Raw genomic sequence first — 14,447 nt, forward strand, 5'->3', positions numbered from 1 at the left:
TGTATTGGCACCTCCATTAAGCTACTTTTTCACTAGGGTGACCACTGACTCACTGAGTGCTGCTCATCTGAAACTGCAGTTGGAAAGATAAAAGGGAAGATCAAGATACTGTGCTAGCTTGCTAACGTTAGCCTAGCTAAAATAGCCAACCTAGCATTGCATCACTTGGTATAAAACTGTTTTTATACTATTATCTCATCACCAATAGTTTGCTAAATACACAACAACATAGGACTACATTTTATAAAATGTTCATGAACTTTTACTCGTTTTAAACTTTCAAAACATTTATACATTGGAGCGCTCGTGAATATAGCTTCCCAGGGCTCAAGACTAATCTTGATTCTGGAGTGGCACAGGAGACAGTGTCTTCCACCACCATCAACAAAGCACCAAATGATGGAATTTCTTGTGGAAGAATGATGTCACATCCCTCCAATAGAGTTCCAGACACTTGTAGAATCCATGCCTATGCGCATTGAAGCTGTTCTGGCAGCTCGTGGTGGCCCAACGCCCTGTTAAGATGCTTTATGCTTTCTCTCCGTGTCTCCCATCCCACCCATGGCATTATTAACCAAATCTAGCAGAGCGGAAACCAAAGCCTACTGGAGGCACGCTTCGTTCAAATCAAACACAAGAGCGGAGAGAAAGGCCAGTGCCTGTTGCGTACCGCGTATCATCCACCTTGCACATCTGAGCGGAGGCAGTCAGCAGTTTGAAAGTAGCCAAAATCAGACCATAGAAATTGAGGGAATTATTTGATAAATACGTCCTTATGCCATTGAAAACAGCTTTCTTTCATTGTTCCAGCAGCCAAAGACACAATCCTAGTCATATTAGCAACTCATGCTAGTTGTTGCATCTTTAGATCTCCCCTCTTTCTAAATGTGTGGTGTGCTTTTTAGTGTCTTCCAGCTACTTGCATTCTGGAACATTCGTGCAGAGCCTACTGTCGTGTGTGCATTGTTGCGTTTATTCTGATCTGTTGCATCAGCCTAATTGCTTTGTATTTATTTTTATATACAGTGGTTATATGAATTTTGGATCTGTCGTCCCAGAACAGTCCCAAGGTCTGTTTTGAACCGTCCCAGACATCTCATGTTTAACGTCCCGGGACGAGAGGGACACCTTTTTAATTTCAAGCCCTGTAGCTACGTCTCCTCAGCAAACAGCACAAAGAGAGAGAGGTAGTGCATGCTGCTGAACTGTTGCTGCAGGGCTGCTGCCTCTGGGGACCGGGCGCAACCAAAAGCCTTTGGTAAAATGAGGAGCAGGTGTTGTTTTCTATGTTTATAATCTGACAATATAATATGATGGTCTGACGTGTAGGCTAGGCTATGTGTGTTGTGTTTAAGGCTTGTATGAACTTGAAGGTCTCCTGCCGCTTAGTACTGTAGTATTTCCTACTTGAACTTGCTGGAATGTGACATTGCAGTGCTGGAATTCTACAGAGGTCCCGTTTGTACACATTTCACACTACTGAACCATGCTGGCCTGGTTACAATGCTGCAACTGTGTTGGGAAAGACAATCTGAAAAGAAAAATCCAAGTAAGCAGAGTACGGTTTGGGTTCGAGACAGTGTGAAAAGGGTGCTAGTGTGTGGTAGGTTACAGTCATTCAGTTCACGTCTACTGGACAGCTAGACACTCAAATAAGTCGTCTCTCTTCAAAACATTAATTTTATTGTGAAGTACTAACAAAGGATTTCAGACTGGCTATTTTTCCCAATATGACATCAATCGTTGCCAGTTTGCCCTCAGTGACACGGATTCCATCCCCACACTCTAAAAGTAGTGGTTCCCAACCTGGTGTGTCTTGAGGAAACTTTTTCTAATCTTGTTTTTTTTTTTTTTTTAACACTTAGTTAAAAGTGACCAGTGGAATGCACATGGGAGCAGTGGCAGTCAGATAACACACTAAATGGCACATGGGAGCAGTGGCAGTCAGATAACACACTAAATGGCACATGGGAGCAGTGGCAGTCAGATAACACACTAAATGGCACATGGGAGCAGTGGCAGTCAGATAACACACTAAATGGCACATGGGAGCAGTGGCAGTCAGATAACACACTAAATGGCACATGGGAGCAGTGGCAGTCAGATAACACACTAAATGGCACATGGGAGCAGTGGCAGTCAGATAACACACTAAATGGCACATGGGAGCAGTGGCAGTCAGATAACACACTAAATGGCACATGGGAGCAGTGGCAGTCAGATAACACACTAAATGGCACATGGGAGCAGTGGCAGTCAGATAACACACTAAATGGCACATGGGAGCAGTGGCAGTCAGATAACACACTAAATGGCACATGGGAGCAGTGGCAGTCAGATAACACACTAAATGGCACATGGGAGCAGTGGCAGTCAGATAACACACTAAATGGCACATGGGAGCAGTGGCAGTCAGATAACACACTAAATGGCACATGGGAGCAGTGGCAGTCAGATAACACACTAAATGGCACATGGGAGCAGTGGCAGTCAGATAACACACTAAATGGCACATGGGAGCAGTGGCAGTCAGATAACACACTAAATGGCACATGGGAGCAGTGGCAGTCAGATAACACACTAAATGGCACATGGGAGCAGTGGCAGTCAGATAACACACTAAATGGCACATGGGAGCAGTGGCAGTCAGATAACACACTAAATGGCACATGGGAGCAGTGGCAGTCAGATAACACACTAAATGGCACATGGGAGCAGTGGCAGTCAGATAACACACTAAATGGCACATGGGAGCAGTGGCAGTCAGATAACACACTAAATGGCACATGGGAGCAGTGGCAGTCAGATAACACACTAAATGGCACATGGGAGCAGTGGCAGTCAGATAACACACTAAATGGCACATGGGAGCAGTGGCAGTCAGATAACACACTAAATGGCACATGGGAGCAGTGGCAGTCAGATAACACACTAAATGGCACATGGGAGCAGTGGCAGTCAGATAACACACTAAATGGCACATGGTTACATCTGTATCCTTGTTTCAAGTCGTGTGCTCAGGTTGTTACATTTGTATCGTTTGAAAACCATTCGCACAGGCAAGTTTGATTAGGCTTAACCAGAGTCATTTATTTCTTAATATATGGCTCTGAACTTAGCTATGCCACAGCCTCTGCCATAGAACCAAATGGATCATGGCTTTGTGTCTGTGGTTGCACCTTTTACAATGTAGAAAACCGCTCATCTGTTGCCAAAACCATTCAAAACTAAATACCTATTTTACCGGAACTACATTTTCTTATTTCTGGCGCAGGTTGCGGGACGCTCTTAAAACGGATGCACACTAAAATTAACCATCATGAGTAAGGAACTATCAAAACTATGAAAATATTTCAAATAAACCCTAATGTATAAAAAAAGGTTTTCACAGAAAATAAACAGCTATTTTTAGTTCTCAACAGAGATGTTAGATTGGGTTCAAGTCAGTGCTCTGGCTGGGCCACTCAAGGACATTCAAAGAGTTTTCCCGAAGCCACTCCTGCGTTGTCTTGGCTGTATGCTTAGGGCCGTTGTCCTGTTGGAAGGTGAATCTTTGCCCCAGTCTGAGAACCTGCTCCAGAGCGCTCAGGACTTCATCAAGGAGCTCTCTGTCCTTCTGGAAGGTTCTTACATCTCTACAGAAGAACTCCAGAGCTCTGTCAGTGACCATCGGGTTCTTTGTTTTCTCCCTGACTAAGGCCCTTCTCCCCTGATTGCTCAGTTTGGCCGGGCGGCCAGCTCTAGGAAGAGTTTTGGTGGTTCCATACTTCTTCCATTTAGGAATGATGGAGGCCACTGTGTTCTTGGGACCTTCAATGCTGCAGACATTTTTTGGTACCCTTCCCCCAGATCTGTGCTTCGACGCAATCCTTTCTCGGCGCTCTACGGACAATTCCTTCGACCTCATGGCTTGGTTTTTGCTCTGACATTCACTGTCAACTGTGGGACCTTATATAGACAGGTGTGTGCCTTTCCAAATCATGTCCAATCAATTGAATTTACCACAGGTGGACTCAAGTTGTAGAAACAAGGATGATCAATGGAAACAGGATGCACCTGAGCTCAATTTCGAGTGTCATAGCAAATGGTCTGAATACTTATGTAAATAAGGAATTTGTTTTTATTTTTTATACATTTGCAAAAATGTTATCTGTTTCCGCTTTGTCACTATGGGGTATTGTGTGTAGATTGCTGAGGATGTTTTATTTATTTAATCCCTTTTAAAATAAGGGCTGTAACGTAACAACATGTGGAAAAAGTGAAGGGGTCTGATTGCTTTCCGAAGGCACTGTGTCTATATACACATCAATTACACAAAACACGAAAAGCAGAGCACAAACACATGAACCAAACACTTTCTTCAGTAAAAAGGCCATCTAACGTCTTCCTGAATTTCCCCCTGAGGCACCAAATCCACCAACTTTAGGCACTTTTGAAGATCATTCCTAACTCGGTGGAGATCATATCCAATATCAGCTTTCTGCATAAACTAGACGAGTCTCAGTTGGCCCGACCAACCAGTCCTCCTGCACATTGGCTAACCAGGCTATCTGCATTGTGTCCCACCACCCGCCAACACCTCTTTTACGCTACTGCTATTCTCTGTTCATATATGCAAAGTCACTTTAACCATATATACATGTACATACTACCTCAATCAGCCCGACTAACCGGTGTCTGTATGTAGCCTCGCTACTTTTATAGCCTCGCTACTGTATATAGCCTGTCTTTTTACTGTTGTTTTATTTATTTACTTACCTATTGTTCACCTAATACCTTTTTGCACTATTGGTTAGAGCCTGTAAGTAGAATTTCACTGTAAGGTCTACACATGTTGTATTCGGCGCACGTGACAAATACACTTTGATTTGATTTATATATCGGTGTGAGTGTTACTCAATCAATGCTAGCTGGTTTACTTATTGATCATACTAACAACACTACTGCTTCCTGTGAAGTACAACCCCGAGATGGGCTAACAACGGGTACATGATGAACGTGTCTTCAAACAAGACTAGATAGAAACTGTTGTCTGGGTTCATCTCTCTTATTTTATAAGGCCAGGTTACAGCTAAACTACATATGCAAAGGTATGTGGACACCCTTTCAAATGAGTGGATTTGGCTATTTCAGCTACACCCGTTGCTGACGGGTGTCTAAAATCGAGCACACAGCCATGCAATCTCCATAGACAAACACTGTCAGTAGAATGCCTTATTGAAGAGCTCAGTGACTTTCAACATGGCACCGTCATAGGATGCCACCTTTCCAACAAGTCAGTTAGTCAAATTTCTGCCCTGCTAGAGCTGCCCCATTCAACTGTAAGTGCTGTTATTGTGAAGTGGAAACATCTAGGAGCAAAAACAGCTTAGCCGCGAAGTGGTAGGCCACACAAGCTCACAGAACGGGACCACCGTAGCGTGTAAAAATCATCTGTCCTCTGTTGCAACACTCCCTACCGAGTTCCAAACTGCCTCTGGAAGCAACGTCAGCACAAGGACTGTAAGTCGGATTTCCATGGTCGAGCAGCAGCACACAAGCCTAAGATCACCATGCGCAATGCCAAGCATCGGCAGGAGTGGTGTGAAGTTCGCCACCATTGGACTCTGGAGCAGTGGAAACGCGTTCTCTGGAGTGATGAATCACGCTTGACTATCTAGCAGTCCCACGGACAAAGCTGGGTTTGGCGGATGCCAGGAACGTTACCTGCCCCAATGCATAGTGCCAACTAAAGTTTAGTGGAGGAGGAATAATGGTCTGGGGTTGTTTTTCATTGTTCGGGCTAGGCCCCTTAGTTCCAGTGAACAGAAATCTTAACGCTAAAACATACAATGACATTCTACACAATTCTTTGCTTCCAACTTTATGGCACAAAGCGAGGTCCAAACAGAAATGGTTTGTAGAGATCGGTATGGAAGAACTTGACTGGCCTGCACTGAGCCCTGACCTCAACCCAATCGAAAACCTTTGGGATGAATTGAAACGCAGACTGCAAGACAGGCCTAATCGCCCAACATCAATGCCTGACCTCACAAATGCTCTTGTGGCTGAATGGAAGCAAGTCCGCTCAGTAATGTTCCAACATCTAGTGGAAAGCTGTTATTACAGCCTCCACTCTTTTTTATATTATTTTTTACTATTTTCTACATTGTAGAATAATAGTGAAGACATAAAAACTATGAAATAACACATATGGGATCATGTAGTAACCAAAAAAGTGTTTAACAAATCAAAATATATTTGAGATTTGAGATTCTTCAAATAGCCACTCTTTGCCTTGATGACAGCTTTGCACACTCTTGACGTTCTCTTAACCAGCTTCACCTGTAATGCTTTTCCAACTTCACCTGGAATGCTTTTCCAACAGTCTTGAAGGAGTTCCCACATATGCTGAGCACTTGTTGGCTGCTTTTCCTTCACTCTGCAGTCCAACTCATCCCAAACCATCTCAATTGGGTTGAGGTCGGGTGATTTGCGGAGTCCAGGTCATCTGATGCAGCACTCCATCACTCTCCTTCTTGGTCAAATAGCCCTTACACAACCTGCAGGTGTGTTGTCATTGTCCTGTAGAAAATCAAATGACAGTCCCACTAAGCCCAAACCAGATGGGATGGCGTATCGCTGTGATAGCCATGTCGGTTAAGTATGCCTTGAATTCTAAATAAATCACAGACAGTGTCACCAGCAAAGCACCATCACACCTCCTCCTCCATGCTTTACGGTGGGAAATACACATGCGGAGATCATCTGTTCACCCACACCGCGTCTCACAAAGACGCAGCGGTTGGAACCAAAAGTCTCCAATTTGGACTCATCAGACCAAAGGACAGATTTCCACTGGTCTAATGTCCATTTGCTCAGGTTTCTTGGCCCAAGCAAGTCTCTTCTTCTTATTGGTGTCCTTTAGTAGTGGTTTCTTTGCAGCAATTCGAACATGGAGGCCTGATTCACACAGTCTCCTATGAACAGTTGATGTTGAGATGTGTCTGTGACTGGAACTCTGAAGCATTTATTTGAGCCGCAATTTCTGAGGCTGGTAACTCGAATGAACTTATCCTCTGCAGCAGAAATAACTCTGGGTCTTCCTTTCCTGTGGCGGTCCTCATGAGAGCCAGTTTCATCATAGCGCTTGATGGTTTTTGCGACTGCACTTGAAGAAACTTTCAAAGTTCTTAAAATGTTCAGTATGAAGGTCAGTTAATACTGAACATTTTAAGGTCTTAAAGTAATGATGGACTGTCGTTTCTCTTTTGTTTATTTGAGCTGTTCTGCCATAATATGGACTTGGTCTTTTACCAAATAGGGCTATCTTCTGTATACCCCCCCTACCTTGTCACAACACAACTTAATGCGTTTGAGCCAATCAGAAGGAAAGAAATTACACAAATTAACTTTTAAAAAGGCACACCTGTTAATTGAAATGCATTCCGGGTAACTACCTCATGAAGCTGGTTGAGAGAATGCCAAGAGTGTGCAAAGCTGTCATCAAGGCAAAGGGTGGCTACTTTGAAGAATCTCAAATCTAAAATAAATGTTTATTTGTTCAACACTTTTTTGGTTTCTACATGATTCCATGTGTTATTTCATAGTTTTGATGTCATCACTATTATTCTACAATATAGTAGAAAATAGTAAAAATAAAGAAAAACCTTTTGAATGAGTAGGTGTTCTAAAACTTTTGAACGGTAGTGTATGTATAATACTTATATTTTACTTCATACTCTAATGTGAAGATGTTTGTTGATGTTGTTTCAGATGCCTTCCAGGATGTCAGATCTGCCAGCAGTTGGTGAGGTGAGTCTTTGGCCCTATTCTGGTCTCTCAGACAGACATGAGCCCAGTCCTTGACTCAAGACCCTGGGACCTCCTCAATTCAACCAACCTCTTCTAAAATACTGTACTGACATAAACAATAACTGGTATTAAAGTTCTGTGTGGAAGTGTAGCCTAGTCTATTGCACTCCACGCCTATGGTTCTTCACTGTATATAGTACTGTATCAGTGGCGGTCGGTGTCGTTTTAAGATGAGGAAGGACGATTTTTACAATATTTTTATGAGCATGCCGTTATTTCTGTTACAGCATATTTGATGACTGTCATTCATATGCCATTCACCCAACTCAATGTAACATAGTTTAGGTTACTACATGATACTCAAATTGTCCCTATACCCATCATGAGGTTGTTACAACCTATCTTATGAATGAAAGTTTACAATGTACAACAGGTCGAGAGAAAAATTTGAGTAATCAAGGTGACACACAGTGTCTCATTCAATACCGCCTTGCACAATCTTGCCTGCATCTAGCTGATCTAGTGTGTAACTGTAATCATTAGTCCAATAGTTGCAAACGAGAGTTTCTATTGGACAAATTAATGTATGTGTATCCCCGTTACGTTTGCTCCAGTTTAAGAAAGTTTTTCGGCGGAATGAATACACCCCTGATCACACGCAAATACAGTTCACTTTCATAGCAGCCACATACAAATAGCATGATCACTTTGCTCGTTAATTCCTTCTCAAATCTATGCGCTTTCTTCCGCTTACCTTTTCCCTTCATTTGTGGGCTTCAGTGCACAACACATCAGCTGTCTGTGACCAGGCGAAAAAACCTTTCCATGCCAAACCTTTATATCATAACCGCTAACCTCTACACATAGCCTACGTCGTTGTCACCATATTAGCCAACGTCAGTCAACATAGTCCTCTGGAAGTTGTCATAATTACTGTGTAAGTCTATGGAAGGGAGTGAGAACCTTGAGAATCCTAGGTTTTGTATTGAAGTCAATGTACTCAGAGGAGGACGGAAACTAGCTGTCCTCCGGCTACACCATGGTGCTACACTACAGAGTGCTGCTGAGGCTACTGTAGACCTTCATCGCAAAACAGTGTGTTTTAATCAATTATTTTGTGACACGTGAATATATTTAGTATAGTTTTATCTAAAAAGGATAACATTACTATTATTTATTTTATTCACTGAGGATGGTCCTCCCCTTCCTCCTCTAAGGAGCCTCCACTGTACTGTATATAGTACCCCACTGTATATTACGGTGTATATAGTACTCCACTGTATATAATACTCCACTGTATAGTATTGTGTATATAGTACTCCACTTTATATAGTACTGTATATAGTACAGTACTACACCCCGGTCCTGAAAAGAAACCATTACCTTCCAGGCTTTGTGTGTCAGGAGGAACACATCATCCCTCTGAGAGAGGGTGTATGGGAAAGCAGGACCCAGACTGCCCTGTGTGTGTGTCACTGTATAGAAATGTAGAGGGGTAAAGCTGATGATTCATATGAGGCTCTGATGTGTCTGTGTGTAAAATAATATTTATCTCGGTGTCCCCCCCCTTCCTCTAGATGCTGCTGTGGTCGGCTGGTACGGCAGCATGCTGGGTTTACAGCCAGCCTGGCCATGAAGTACTCAGACATGAACTTGGGTGGGGGGGCAGAGGGTGGAGTGCAGCCGGAGTTGGAGGAGTGGGCTGTGGACAAACACACACAGGAGAGCCCTACAGACGCTTACGGCATCGTTAACTTCCAGGGAGGGTCGCACTCTTACAGAGCCAAGGTAGGGTGGAGAGAAGCTTACACACACACACACGTACACACGTACACACTCTCACATCTCCATGGTGGACCTCACAGAGACAGACACTCTCTAAGCGCTTAGCACAACAAATCAAACCAGTGTCTCAGTCACATTGTGTCTCCGGCCATCGCCACATATTTGGCTACTTAGTAGGTTTAATCTGGCTGGCAAACCAGCTCCAAGGTATACATTATAAGACATCCTTTGACCTGGCCTGGCCTAGCATTCTGGATACTCTTCCCTGAGCTGAGCAGCCTAGCCTGTCTAGTCTGCCTCCATAGCCAGCGGGTGAGTCCCAAATGGCATCCTATTCCCTATATAGTGCCCTACATTTGACCATGGCCCATTGGGCTCTGGTCAAAAGTAGTGCACTATGTAGGTAAAAGGGTGCCATTTGGGATGCAGACACCTATACACCACCTAGCAAAACACTTTTACCTCAGACTAACTTACTTACTTAGGCCTGTGTATTCCTTGCAAAACATATGCAATGTTTTTGATGAGTCACCTCCATCCCTTTTGGGCTAAAATAAGTGGTTATTATTGTGGTTATTCTACATGAAGTAGGTGAATATAATCACAACGCCATTTAGTGTAATAGTTTAGAAACAGCAGTGACTGTAATACGGGCAAATCCCCCTCTTAAAACTACAGGTTTATTATGCCTTGGAACAAGTGAAGGGGTTGTGAGACTGAGAATATCCTTCACTGTACGTTCAGGACCGCTTTCCATGGCCCAGATTGACACATTTAATGGTGATGATGTATCAAGCATGTCCGTGTAGGTCCGGGAAATCGACCCTCAAAGACCCAAGTGTTGACATTGGAACATCATTAAGAATGTTAAGCTCGAGTTCAAACTTCAAATTAAAGATGGGTGTATTTTGAAAGGACTGCAACATGAAGTTTGTACATGAGAAGTTCAAACCCTCCAATCTCTCCTTTCCTCCCCTCCTCTCCACTCCTCTCCTGTCCCCAGTATGTGCGTCTGTCCCATGACAGCAGGCCAGAGAGCATCCTGAGGCTGATGCTGAATGAGTGGCAGATGGAGCTTCCTAAGATCCTCATCTCTGTCCACGGAGGCATCCAGAACTTTGACCTGCACCCCCGAATCAAACAGGTGGTGGGGAAGGGCCTGATCAAAGCGGCTGTCACCACCGGGGCATGGATACTGACAGGAGGGGTTAACACAGGTGATACACACGGGCATAGAAAAACGTACATACGCACAGATTCGCGCAAACTCTCTCACACACAGTGACTTACTGTTCTTATTAGGTAAAAGACACACAAGTCGGGTGTTCTGTCTTAGCAGAGTTGTGTTTCTCCATCCCAGCACTACTGGAACCTATATACTGTGTTTAACTCATTATGGAGACCTAATGATAATGTTTGACTCCTTACTTAATGACAGTGTTTAACTGATTACTTAGTGGGTTAATTAACCAGACTGGTGTTTATTCTGACTGGTCCTGATAGTAACACTCAGCTACAGCAGAGTTGGTTGTCCTGACAACTACACTAGTCTGTTTTGCTTGGTGTTGATTGGTTGTATTTTAACCCCTGACCTCCAGGTGTTGCCAAACATGTGGGTGATGCGTTGAAGGAACACTGTTCTAGATCGTCAAGGAAGATCTGTACAATTGGAGTCGCTCCCTGGGGCGTCATTGAGAACCGCAATGACCTCATCGGGAGAGACGTGAGGAACACACACTCACACACACAAAAGTTTGTTTTTTACTATCCTTGTGGGGACCAAACAATTGATTAAAATCCTATTTTCCCTAACCTTAACCTCTAAACCTAACTCTTAAACCTAAAATAGCCTTTTTCCCCGTGGGGACCGGAGAAATGTCATTTTCCTTGTTTTACTATCCTTGTGAGGACTTCTGGATAGTGAAACCAAAAACCCCCACACACAAACAAGCACATCACAATACTTATTTACCCAGTATTTATTTTAAGTGGTCAAAAATATCTGCTGTCCAGTCAGAGTAAAGTGTGTGTGCGTATGTTCCAGGTTGTAGCCCCCTACCAGACGTTGCTGAACCCCCTATCCAAGCTCAATGTGTTGAACAACCTCCACTCCCACTTCCTACTGGTGGATGATGGGACGGTGGGGAAGTACGGAGCTGAGGTCGAACTACGCCGCGAGCTGGAAAAACACATCAAACTGCAGAGGATACACGCACGTAAGAGACACACACACACACGATAAACACATTAAACTGCAGAGGATACACGCACGTAAGAGACACACACACACACACACACACACACACACACACACACACACACGATAAACACATCAAACTGCAGAGGATACACGCACGAAAGAGACACACACACACGATAAACACATTAAACTGCAGAGGATACACGCACGTAAGAGACACACACACATGATAAACACATCAAACTGCAGAGGATACTTTAGCAATAAGGCATGAGAATCGTGGATTATAGTGAATTACACACAATTTTGGGCTGTTCTTAAACACAGTGGGAAGCGGAGTGCCGGGAAACAACCCTTGAGTGTGTTATTCATGATAATCTACAGGTTTGAGTGTGTTATTCATGATAATCTACAGGTTTGAGTGTGTTATTCATGATAATCTACAGGTTTGCGTCTGTTATTCATGATAATCTACAGGTTTGAGTCTGTTATTCATGATAATCTACAGGTTTGAGTCTGTTATTCATGATAATCTACAGGTTTGAGTCTGTTATTCATGATAATCTACAGGTTTGAGTCTGTTATTCATGATAATCTACAGGTTTGAGTCTGTTATTCATGATAATCTACAGGTTTGAGTCTGTTATTCATGATAATCTACAGGTTTGAGTGTGTTATTCATGATAATCTACAGGTTTGAGTCTGTTATTCATGATAATCTACAGGTTTGAGTATGTTATTCATGATAATCTACAGGTTTGAGTCTGTTATTCATGATAATCTACAGGTTTGAGTCTGTTATTCATGATAATCTACAGGTTTGAGTCTGTTATTCATGATAATCTACAGGTTTGAGTCTGTTATTCATGATAATCTACAGGTTTGAGTGTGTTATTCATGATAATCTACAGGTTTGCGTCTGTTATTCATGATAATCTACAGGTTTGCGTCTGTTATTCATGATAATCTACAGGTTTGAGTGTGTTATTCATGATAATCTACAGGTTTGCGTCTGTTATTCATGATAATCTACAGGTTTGAGTCTGTTATTCATGATAATCTACAGGTTTGAGTCTGTTATTCATGATAATCTACAGGTTTGAGTGCCTTATTGCTTATATAAAATGATTACTAACATATAATTTTTTTTTTAAAAAGATTAACATGTTTTCATAAAACAAAAAAATTAGTAAATAAATTTTATTAATCTTTCCACCCAATGATAGTGTCTGGACAAACCCCAGTTGTGTGTTCTATTTATGTGGTTGCTTGCCAAAAGCACATTTTGTTTGTTTTATTGGCACATTAGCTTGCCAATTGGACTGGTCGTCCGTTCTAATTGATAAAGGTTACTATGCAGGCTAGCAATATTTCCTTTTCTAGCTAAGCAACTAAAGCTAACACAATCACACCAAGCAGCTGGAATGACAGCAAACTAGCTACATGTTTGTTTGTTTCACCTTTTGTTTCTATTGCCATTTCTTTGGATATATCCATAATAATAATGCTGATGCATGAACAGGGCCGGCCCGCCCATTAGGCAGGATTAGGGCGGCAGATTGACGAGGGCGGCATTTTAGGAGCTAAACTGACCAAGACGCACCTCCAACAACACATAACGCCTCACATAATTCTGCCCAAAACAATGAAAACGTATCTCGCCCAATGGCATACGGGCTGTTTTAGGTGAGCGCTGATACCACCCCATGATAAGGAGTGCCCACTTTGCCAAAGTCAGGGTTGCAAAATATTTAGCTTGTCCATTCCCAGCATGCCTCTCCAGGGTGCTGTTGGAGATGAGCTGCGGCGCTCCACCAACACTCAAGTCACAACATTAATCATGTAGCCTATAGTAGAGCGAGTAGTAACCTGTGGTTTTTCTGTTGCCTACGGACTGGAGACCATATTTATGACAATGTTATGAGACAGACACTTTTTTTTACATCAAGCACGTCTCTTTGACCAAATAGCCCTATTAAATAAAAATGCAATTCAATATCCTAAAACCAGGATGGGTCCAAATAAAATGGACAATATGGAATTAAATTAGGCTACTCACGACTGCTGTCCGGGAGTTTCACTCCGTGGGCTAAATTGTCATGAATCAATTTTAGGCCTATTTGTCAAAAAAAAATTACGAGCTGATCACAGCAAAGAAGAAAATAGTTCTGCATTTCCGGCTGTGTAAACACATGGATTCTCACTGAAAATGGACTCATAACTCCTGATAATCTTCGGTATCTCATATGCAGATCTTAAATAGACAAAATGATTAGTCTTAAACCTTGGTCAGGAATCAGGATTAGGCTAATAAACCAATGCAACTACCTGTTTTACAAACAGTAGTACATGGATGGGCATTCATAAAATTGCATTGTGGGCCGTCGCTGTAGGCTACACTATTCTAGTTTTTCTGGGGTAGGAGGAGGGCGGTCATTTTTTCTCGCCTACGGCGGCAGAACGGCCAGGACTGGGCCTGCATGAATTCCCCTGGCTCAGAGAAGCTGTCTGTCTCGTCCGGACACGTTCATTCTCATTCTACACGCTGAAGGTTGCATTCCAACATTGTTGCAGAGATCAGAGAGGCAGACTGCAGGGTTTAGACAAACCCCCACTGTTGCAAACCAAATGCTAGGCTAGAAACATGGGGAAATAATGTCAAGATGCT

The 14,447-nt window shown here is 42.9% G+C and overlaps 1 protein-coding gene across 7 annotated transcripts in view; it reads left to right on the forward strand.

Moving 5' to 3' along the window:
• The window catches only part of LOC120024696 (transient receptor potential cation channel subfamily M member 7-like), an 80,729-nt gene that overhangs the window by 20,311 nt on the left and 45,971 nt on the right, over positions 1-14,447 (forward strand). For all 7 annotated transcript variants that reach the window (XR_005472928.1, XR_005472927.1, XM_038968945.1 and 4 more), the window contains exons 3-7: positions 7,756-7,794; positions 9,372-9,582; positions 10,583-10,796; positions 11,178-11,302; positions 11,624-11,795. Coding sequence is in view for 5 of the 7 variants with exons in the window: in XM_038968945.1 (XP_038824873.1) it covers positions 7,756-7,794; positions 9,372-9,582; positions 10,583-10,796; positions 11,178-11,302; positions 11,624-11,795 (761 nt within the window). In the remaining 2 variants the exon portion in view is untranslated. The remainder of the gene's footprint in view (positions 1-7,755; positions 7,795-9,371; positions 9,583-10,582; positions 10,797-11,177; positions 11,303-11,623; positions 11,796-14,447) is intronic.

Source organism: Salvelinus namaycush, chromosome 30, assembly GCF_016432855.1.
Source record: "Salvelinus namaycush isolate Seneca chromosome 30, SaNama_1.0, whole genome shotgun sequence".
In the NCBI taxonomy this organism is placed as follows: domain Eukaryota; kingdom Metazoa; phylum Chordata; class Actinopteri; order Salmoniformes; family Salmonidae; genus Salvelinus; species Salvelinus namaycush.